This window comes from Gracilinanus agilis, chromosome 4, assembly GCF_016433145.1.
Source record: "Gracilinanus agilis isolate LMUSP501 chromosome 4, AgileGrace, whole genome shotgun sequence".
Lineage (NCBI taxonomy): Eukaryota > Metazoa > Chordata > Mammalia > Didelphimorphia > Didelphidae > Gracilinanus > Gracilinanus agilis.
The window spans coordinates 191,590,321-191,601,141 of NC_058133.1; the positions used below are offsets into that span (position 1 = coordinate 191,590,321).

The 10,821-nt window shown below is 37.0% G+C and overlaps 1 protein-coding gene across 2 annotated transcripts in view; it reads left to right on the top strand.

Moving 5' to 3' along the window:
• The window catches only part of KRT23 (keratin 23), a 30,969-nt gene that overhangs the window by 15,004 nt on the left and 5,144 nt on the right, over positions 1–10,821 (top strand). For both annotated transcript variants that reach the window (XM_044671883.1, XM_044671884.1), the window contains exons 2-6: positions 2,909–2,991; positions 4,249–4,405; positions 7,086–7,247; positions 7,340–7,465; positions 10,052–10,272. In XM_044671883.1, coding sequence (XP_044527818.1) covers positions 2,909–2,991; positions 4,249–4,405; positions 7,086–7,247; positions 7,340–7,465; positions 10,052–10,272 — 749 coding nt within the window. The remainder of the gene's footprint in view (positions 1–2,908; positions 2,992–4,248; positions 4,406–7,085; positions 7,248–7,339; positions 7,466–10,051; positions 10,273–10,821) is intronic.

The following is a 10,821-nucleotide window of genomic DNA, read 5'->3' on the forward strand; positions in this document are numbered from 1 at the left end:
AAAAAAAAAAAAAGGTTATAGGAATTCAGTCATTAGATAAGGAAACTGAGGTCTAGGGAACTTAAGGGACTGATCTAAGGTCACACAGGCAGTAAAGCATTAGCAGTGGACCACCATCATCATTCATATCATCATGGATTGCTTCTATAGATTCAGACTGTAAGATGAATGCCTAAGCAATGCTACTGAATGTGAGGGTCACTACAATCATCAGATAATGAAAAAAAATTCATTATTATTTGTTAGCTGCTTTTAAATATATATATTATGTATATTATAAAATGTTATAAAAATATAAATCATAAAATATAATATATATAAAATGAAATGTTTAGTTAAATTTTATTTTTCCAAATTATGTATAATAATAATAATTTTTATTTTTATTACATTTTACCAAGTACATGATGACACAATTTTTATTGTTTTCTGACTAATTTTGAAACCCAAGTTCTCTGCCTCACTCACTCACTCCCTCCTCTCCTTCCTCCCATAGACAGCAAGCAATATGAAATAGGTTATACATGTGCTATCATACAATATATATTTCCATTTTCATCATGTCATGAAAAAGACATATTGTTTATACAAGAAAAAACTCATGAAGGAATGCAGATTGAAAGCATACATGTATTTCATATTTTCTTTCTATATTATTTTATATTTATATGTATATTTTGCAATACATGTATAAAATTAATCATAGGCAGATAGGTAGATTGGCAGTTAGAATGTTGGGCCTGGAATCAAAGAGATCTGAGTTCAAATCCGACTTCAAACATTCATTAGTTGTATGACCCTGGGCAAGTCACTTAACTTCTAATTGCCTCAGTTTTCTCAAATGTAAAATAGGGATAGTATTATACTATTATAAATATATGCATATAAACATATATGTCATTTTATTATACCTACCTCACAGGATTGTTTTGAGGGTCAAATGAGATAATAATTGATATAATAATAATGTAATAATAGTGTTTAGCACAGTGCCTGGCACATAGTAGGTGCCATTTAAATGCTAGCTATTATTCTTTATCATTAGTTGGTTGTCTTTTCTTAGGTGGATCCAGTAAAGACCATCTAATACCCTAAGAAAATGTAACCACCAGATTTAATAACTTTTCTTTAGTAAAACTGGTTAATAAAAGTTGAAAGGGCCCATAGAGAACAGACTGAGCTCTTTGAAGGCTTTAGGTAACACCTCCAATGAAATGCCAACACAGGGTGGAAGGCAGTAGTAAACTGGTAAGTATTTAACAACCAGCTCTCTGGGGGAGAAAACTATACCCATGACACCTTTTTTAATTTAATCTGCCCTTAAGTGGGGGTAGGGAGGTTTGGGCAAGATGGGAAGAACATGAAATATGTAACTATGGGGAAATATTCAAAATTAAAATTAAAAAAATAAATTTAATCTGCCTTATTAACATTTTTCTTAAGTCCTCTGTAGCCTCAGCCAATTTCCATGGTAAAATGGATCACATTAAATAGTTATCCATCACATTTCCTGGGCTAGTCTGAGCTTTCTCCAACACATCCCTGATGGGGGGAGAATAATCCTCTTCTAGTGTGATCTCTGAGATAGGTTTCTGAATTTATTTGTGGAGACGAGTGCAGATGAAAAAGAAAGGAAGGGAATAAGCATTTATTAAGCATCTACTATGTGCCAGGCACTGTATTAAATGCTTTATAATTACCTCGTTTAATTCTCATAACAACTCTGGGAGATAGGAGCTGTTTTTATCCCCCTTTTACAGTTGTGGCAAATGAGGCAAACAGAAGTTAAGCAATTTGCCCAGTGTCACACAGCTAACAAGTATCTAAAGTTGAATTTGGACTCAATTCTGGATTCCAGGCATAGTACTCTATCTACTGCACCATCAACTGTCTCATAGGCTTGTAACTGCATTAGTACAGGGTTTTTCTAGTGTGAAAATTCCCTCTACCAATTCAGACCTGCAACTGCTCTGCAATCTATACTCTCAGAGAGTTGCCTGGAGGACTGAGAGGTCGGGCTCACACAAGCTAATATGTCAGCGGCAGGACTTGAACTCTAGTCTTCTTGATGCTGAGACCATTTCTCTCCTGGAACCATGTCATTTGGTAAAAGAGAAAACTAAGCTTTCTTGCTGAATATCTATTGTTCTTGTCTTCTGAATACACACACACACACACACACACACACACACAGATGCAGAAATTGACTGTTCTTCAATCCTTGCACTTCATGTTACTATCAAGTCATTCTTATATCTTTTATGCCTTGAACATAGTGGGTCTTCAGTTTGTTGATCATTGTGACACAGTAGAATGAGTATAAACTCTAGAGTTTGAAGATCTGGGTTTAAAGCCCACCTATATAATTGGTTTAAAAAAGGGTAGAAAAAAATTAAAAATTAAAAAAGAAAAAAAATTAAGTCCTCCAAGATAACTGGTTTAAAAAAAAAGTAGAAAAGTAAAATTAAAAGAGAAAAAAGAAGGAAAAAAAAGCCCACCAATAATGCTTGTAAAGCCACCTATATAACCTTAGAACAGTCACTTGAACTCCTTGGATCTCAATGTCCTTATCTCTATAATAAGTAGGTTGGATTAGATGTCTTCTGAGATCTTTTGCACCTTGATATTAATGATCCTATGACCTGAGTTCAAATTCCAGCTATGAAACCTACTACCTGGTCATTCTCTTTATTTGCCTTGGTTTCTTCATCTGTAACATGAGGAAGATAGAGTGGATAATCTCTGAGGTCTCTCCCAGTTCTAAGTATATGCTCCATGATGTCTTATTCAATTTCCCCAAAAGAAAAAGCCCCACAGAGGGAAAACAATAATCATCCTCAGAGAGTGAAGTTCCTCTCCCTATTGACAAGGTCCCAATCACATGGACTGACCCTTGTTTGTTTTACAGATTATGGATGGAAGAATGACAAATGCTAAGATTCTCCTCCATATTGACAATGCTAGAATGGCAGTGGATGACTTCAGCCTTAAGTGAGTTCTTTCTTGCCACCATTTTCTGCTTTTCAAATGGAAATTGCAAGAAAACATACAGTGTCAGGCTGTGAGAACAGTGCTAGATTTGGGTTTGACTCTTGGGAGTAAAAGGCTTTGAGGAGGAACCTCAGCTCTGCTCTGTACTACCTGTGGAACTTCAGAATCCTTATATATAAGTAATAATAATAACTAATATCTACATAGTGCTCACTATGTGCCAGGCAATTTACAATTATGCTTTACACATAGTTGGTTTTCAATTTGTTAATAAGTGTGATACAGTAGAATGAATATCCTCACAAGGCTGGGAGATAGGTGATATTATCCTCAATTTATAGGTGAGAAAACTAAGTCAAACAGAAGTTAAGTGACATGCCCAGAGTCACACAGCTAGTAAGCATTGGAGGCCAGATGTGAACTAAGATCTTCCTGATTCCAGGTATGGTGTTCTAACCATTGCCCCTACAGCTGTCCAGATAATGAAAGCTGTTGAACTAAATGATCTCTCGGGTTCCTTCCAGATTTGAATCTATAATCCTATGATCTCTCTGGCCTAAAGGAAATTAGATGATTGGACTAGATGGTCTCTGAGGTTGGTTCCTACCAGTTATGATTCTAGTCTATGGCAAATCTACTGAAATGGTTTCCTTGGTCAAATTTACAATGATAATAAAATTATCATCCTCTGTTTGTCTCAGTTTCCTCAACTATAAAATGGGAATAATAATAGCACCTACCTCTCAGGAAGTTTTAAGGATCAAAAGAGATAATATTTATAAAAAGTGCTTGGCACAATGCCTGGCACATTATAAGCATTATATAAATGTTTAGTTGTTTCTCTTGTTTTTATGTCATCCTCATTTCAGAATTTTTTTCTTTCCTTCTTTATTCAGTGAGACATTCCTTATAACAAAGACTAAAAAGAAATAGATAAATGGTTCAGCAAAACCAAACAACCTACCAACCGTGTCTGCCAATATATGTGTGATTTATTTCCTGAAACTTTTTCCAGGACCTAGTTGAGTCATTCTAATTTCAGAGTTCGATTTTCTTTTATTATATTTCTCCACATCTCCATTATTAGTCATTGGGTATATTGTTTTCCTGGTGCTAATGATCTCCCTCTTTGAAAAAGGCCAATGATAAATCTTTATTAATTTAAAAGAAGGGAAAAACACCTTTAAATCTAGCCCAGAATCTTACAAATTCTCTAGCATTAAATTAATGTCTCATTCCTTTCATTCTAACCCAAAGGTATGAAAATGAACTGTCTTTCAAGAGAGACCTGGAAGCAGAAGTGGAAGGACTTCGGAAGATCCTAGATGACCTGACTATCATCACTACCGACCTGGAAATGGATGTGGAGGGCATGAGGAAGGAGCTTATCCTCATGAAGAAGCATCATGAGGAGGTGGGAGAAACCATAAGTCTTTTACTTCATCTAGAAAATCTTTAAAAATTCTAGAGTCTTGGGTCAAATCAATAGTTTAGAAGGAAGGACAAGTAATAGAATGTCAACCGAGTCTCTTTATAATGCATTGAGTTCTGTGGAGAATGTCTTTCCTGGATTGTAAGAAAAAATAGTGTTTGTCTAATTGTCTTCAACTTGGAGCAGGTAGGTAGCTCAGTGGTTTGAAAGCGAGGTCTAGAGATCGGAGATCCTGGGTTCAAATCTGGCCTCTGATACCTCCTAGGTATGCAACCCTGGGCAAGTCACTTAACCTCAGTTGTCTTAACTTCACCATTCTTCTGCCTTGGAACCAATACTTAATATCGATTCCAAGACAAAAGGTAAGGGTTTAAAAAATCAAATAAAACTCTTAAAAATTAAGAACATAATGCAATCTTGATCACAGGTAGTATGGCCGGTGGATTGAGAGCTGACCTCAGAACCAGAAAGACCTGACTTCTCTATGAGATGTATAATTGCTATTTCTACAAGATGAATGGCTGAACTTTAGTTTTCTCATCTGTAAAATGGGTCTAACAATAGTACTTGCATCATAGGGTTATTGTAAGGACCAAATGAGACAATGTGTATCAAGAGATTTACAAAACCATAGAACATTACGTCAATGTTGGCTGTTGGATTTTTTTTTTTTTCTAGAGCTTGTGATTTCACTGGTTTTAAGAATTTCTGGTAAGGAAATTCCTACCTGTTTAGAAGGGCATCTGCTCTGTTTTTTATAGTCTTATAACATTGCCTGCTGTAAAAGTAAATAACCCTGGATCATATAGGCAGTATGTATTAGAGGCAGAATTTGAACCCAGGTTTAAGCTCTTTCTCCAATAACAGCCACTATTATTTTTGTCATTGTTGCGATAATTATTACCTAAATTACAGATGGGTTATGATCTTTTTTTAAAACATTTTTAACCCTTGCCTTCTGTCTTTGTATCAATTCTAAGACAGAAGAGTGGCAAGGGCTAGACAATCAGGGTTAAGTGACTTGCCCAAGGTGATACACGTAGGAAGTGTCTGAGACCAGATTTGAACCCAGGTCCTCTTGATTCCAGGTCTACCATTCTATCTCCTGTACCACCTAAGTATCCCATAATCTACAATGATGGTGAGAATTCTCATACCTATAAATTTCCAGGTAATTGATGAAAATAACACAAAAGAAATGATTAATTGGTAAAAATCAGGAGACAGTGAATTTTTGACTGGACCTTTTGGTGGCTTAGATATATACTATTGAGGGAAAAAAAACATCTAATGAATGCTGAGCTTCCCTAACTAAACCAGTATGAAAATATGTTAATGGATAATATTTTTAAGCTAACCTACCACTCTTCGTTTTCTACTAAATTAATAGAGAGGACAGGAAAATTCATTTCCCAATAGCACCAAATAGACTTAAGTGGGAAAAAATTATCTGAAGAAAAAAAGAAAAAAAAATGTCACCAATCTGAATTAATTCACTGGGTCCAATGAGACTACAAAGGAGTTTTCTCCTTGCTGTAATCTTCAGGGTTTAGGCATACTGATTTTTGACAAATCTGTTCGGAGACAGTGGTTGTTAAATAAATCCTTTCTATGGTTGCTTTATTTCTTGATGAGTTAATGGGTGTTGGTTACATTCGATCATCATCGGGCAATTACAATGAGAGGATTTTAAAAGCTATTACACCTTTCTGCTCTAGGTTATTGAACAGATTCCCAAATCCTTTAACTTGTGACCTAAAAATGCTCAATTTGTCAATTCTATAATCACTGCACAAGTAAATATTATTTGTTAGGTATAAATGGGACTTCTGGTTATAGAGAAGCACTCAAGGAAAGGAATTCATCCTGGAGCACTTAGCAATTAGGGATTAAAATGGTTAACATATAAGTCTTTTGATTGACAGTCTAATGTTATTTGTTGTGCAAAATAATAAGGAAGAAGGCATGCAGGGTTCATTTATTTTGTTTTACTTTATTTTTTTGCACATAATTGGCAAGTAGTATCTAAGAGTCTAGTTCCAGTCAGAATAAGAACAAATCTTGGAGACCGTGCTGGCTTCTTTCACCTTAAAGCTTAGTTTTACCTCTCCATTTAAAGAGAACAATTACTCAAAATTTGGGCACCTGGAGCAAACAGCACAAATGCTTAACTGCCCTGGCCATGGTTTCCCTATCTGTAAAATGATTGTCTTGAACCAGATGATCTCAAAAGTCTGCCACTGAAGGGAAGGGGTGAGACAAGCATTATGAACCTTGCCCTTGAAGTAATTTTTTAACTCCTGATGGGAAATTAATTAAGATATTGACAACTAAATTGAAGAGGGGAATTAGCATTGTTACCTGATTTTTAAAAGAGACTTCAAGTCTATCCAATAATGTTTGAAATTTAAAAGTCTGAAAATTCTGAAATAAAGTTTGAAAATCACTTTATGGATTTTAACTCAATTGATTAGTTTCTGTCATGACTTCTAGATTGCTAAAGGAGTATCCTATTAAATTGTTCTACTTTCTAAATGTCATACCTTGGACAAAATCCTAACTACCCACACCCTAAATTTATGATTTGGCTACAAAAGATCAGTGAAGAGGATCGGGAACCTTACTGTAATTACATTCTTTCCTCTGCTTCCAAAATAAACAGGAAATGAGCAAACAGCAAATGACAGAGGACATCAGTGTCAACGTGAGGGTGAACTCAACCCCAGGAGAAGATCTCCTTAAGATTCTAGAGGACATGAGGCAAGAATATGAGTGCATAATTAAAAAGAACCATCAAAACATGGATACATGGTACAAAGAACAGGTAAAAGAAAGCCCAAGATGATGGGAATGTTGTTTTCCCTGGTCCCATTTGCTGATACTGAAATGCTCTGTCCTCTCCTTCTGCCCCTACAGTCAGAATCAGTAGCCCAAGAATTGGAAAGCAGAACAGTGACTGTACAAAACAATAAGGACAATATCCACGAACTGAGACGTACCTTCCAGGCCCTAGAGATTGACCTTCAAACCCAGAGGAATAAAGTGAGTCTCTCCTCAGGAAACCATTGGCTATTCTATTTGTGAAGTTTTCATTCAAGTCTTCCCTAAAGTCCCTGATTATCCTCTGGTAAAACTGAGCACCAATCTCTCCTTGTTACGGTAACAATATGGTAGACATGGGTATATTATGAGCTGAAACCAACAATTCAATTCAGTTCCATTCAACTCAATAAGCATTTAGTAGGTTCCTACTTCTGTGGGTAAGGCAAATTTTGTCAACCATTAGGGATGGGGTTGGAAGAGGTGGGGAACAAAATAGTCCTTCCCCTAGAGGAACTTTTATTCTACTGGAATAGTCATGATGTGAGGGATAAAGAACATTCTAGACTATGGGGATTTTTATCACCTAAGCAGGATGCTGGGGCAGCGAAGTGGCATAGTGAATACAGGGTCAGACCTGGAGTCAGGAAGACATCTTCCTGAATTCAGATCTAGTCTCAGACACTTAGTACAAGTCACCTCCTTGCCTCAGTTTCCCCATCTTTAAAATAAACTGGAGAGGTAAATGGCAAATTACTCTAGTATCTTTACCAAGAGAATCCCAAATGGGGTCACAGAGAGTTAGATGTGGCTGAATAGCAGCAAAGGCTGGAAGCTATACTACCCTTGGGGATGTTCTGAGGAGTTTATGAACAAGGCTTTAGCAAAAATTAAATAATTGTAGTTGTACTAGGCTAGTCACATAGTAGGGATACATACATGTACACACATATAGAGAGATAATAGGAATTGCTAATGATGTTTCACCACGGGAAGTGTTTGGACATAACTGTTTCTAAGTTACTCTACACCATTAGAGTATTGAACATGGATCTGATCTATGTGCAATACTGACAACAATAAAAAAACTTATTCAATTCCTTCTCTGAACAGAGCACTATGCTAGGCAGTGGGGGGCAAAGGGTGCAAAGAAGTATAATTCACTCATTTTTTATTAAGCACCTAATATCTGCAAGGTCTTATGATGGATGATGGGAATTTAAAGAGGTCTTACTCTCAAGGAGCTTACAATCTATCTGCCAAGCATTACAAAGGATATATTAAGCTCCTAATATACACCAGTCTTATTAGAGGCTAGAGAAAAGAGGAATAGTGGGGGATGATGTCAAGAGCATTTGAGATGAGGAGCAAGAAGGATAATGGAGTTTGAAACAAATGAACCTGATTTTCTTAGCAAAGTCTGAGGCAAAGTCTTTAGATGGGGAGAGTAGGTTTGGGAAAGAAAAGGAAAAGGAAGCCAGGAGAAGGTTGGGTAAAGAAGAGAAAGACTGCAAAAAAATTATACTAAACAGAATAGAGAATCAATTAGAGAGAAGTAAAATAATAGCCTTACCTACTGAGGGTCCTGTAACAATTATTGTTCTTCAGTTTCTTCAGTTGCATCTGATTCTTTGCTACTCTTGGCAAATATATTGGGCTAGTTTGCTATTTCCTTCTTCAGCACACTTTACAGAAGAGAAAACTGAGGAAAAAGGAGTTAAGTGACTTGTGTGCCCAGATTTAAACTGAAGAAGAGTCTTCCTAACTCCAAGCCCAGCACTCTATCCACTGCCCCATCTTTGAGACTGGATAACATTAATTTGTATCCCCAGGGAAGAAAAGATGGGAAATCAAATAATTGTGATGCAAGAAAGAATGAGTTAAGGAGAGACACCAGCAAAGCTCTCTCAGAAATTTGAGGAGAGGAGCATATCAAAAAGTGACTTTTATTGAAAAATAAAACCAATGACATCAATATTTAAATGAGTCCGGGAGAGGGAAGTAAATTTGAGGAGGGAGATTTCCGCCCAGAGAGGTAATCAGGGAAAACTTTGTGGAGGTGATGTCATTTAAGTTGTGGAATAAAGAGAAAGAAAAACTCTGTAAGTATAAAGTCATGATCCTCGTCCTCAGGGAGTTCACCATCCATCTTAAGACATGAGATCCGAGAGACCAAAGATAGGCAAGGCAGAGAGCCAATCATGTCAGGCAAGACATGAAAGAGAACGTAACAAGGGACCCTTTAAGATATATTCCTTTTTATAAAGACACAGAACTTTAATCCTGAGAAATCTTTGCTGTAACACTGAGGAAGTTAGTTATGCCAAATCTGCATTAGTGACAGTGAAGAATGTAGCCTCTCAACAACAGGAACGCAGAAGTGTGCAGGTAAATATTTAACATTAGACTCCAAAAGACATGCTTTTTTGTTTAATCTGCATTAACATTTTCTCTGTGACTTTTTAAAGACTAGAAAATCAACAAAACTGTAAATAAAACCCTGCTTTGTAGCATTTGCTGACTTCTGAGACCCTGAAAATTTTACAGTTATCTCTTGCTGACCAGTGTGAGCTGGCACCAGCATGCTCCTATTTTCTAAGTTCATCTAGAGCACACAGATACTTTGGCATGGCCCTCAACAAGGCATACACACATATAAAACTTGAATGGATGACTAACCAATTCAACAGGCAGATGGCACATGATCAACAAATAGTACATGGTCATTGGTCAAGGAATGCCACATACGGAAAGAGACTCCTAGGACAAAGGCTCTGTGACCACTCTGTGCATTTGTTTCCATTTCAGAAATGTGCCCTGGAGGGCATGCTGACAGATACCAAGTCCCGCTACTCCTGCCAGCTCCAGCACATGCAGCAGATCATCTCCCACTATGAGGAGGAGCTGATGCAATTGCGCCATGATCTGGAGCGCCAGAACAACGAATACAAGATACTGCTGGGCATCAAGACCCACCTGGAGAAAGAGATTGCCACCTACCGCCACCTCATGGAGGGAGAGGGCAAAGGGTGAGTCCAGTGCAGCCTTGACTAGGGACTGCACAATACAGTGGAGAGAATACTGACTCTGGAGTTAAAAGAGCTAAGTTCAATTCTCACCTCTGCTGTTTTCTACCTGTTATTTTGGGCTAATTATTTAATTTCCCTGGAACTTAGTTTGTTTCCTTATAAAATCAAGGAATTATCATACATGATCTGTAAGAACATTTTTACCTCTAAAACTACGTTCTTCAATCATGTGGAAACAATATTTATTTACATGTTCTCATTTGGGACTCTGTCTACAGAGCCTTAAATGGGGGAATTAGGATTAGGATCATAGCTCTAGGAACAACCAGGTCATACAGTAGATAGCCAGGTCTGAAAGGATCTGAGTTCAAATCTAGCCTCCATTGCTTCTTGTCTGTGTGACCCTGGGCAAGTCACTAATCCCAATTGCCTAGCCCTTGCTGCTTTTCTGTCTTAGAATTGGTAGTAAATAAAAAGGTGAGAGTTTTAATTTAAAAAGAAGAAGAAGAATCATAGCTATGAAGTCTGAATTTGGAAGCAAGATGAGGG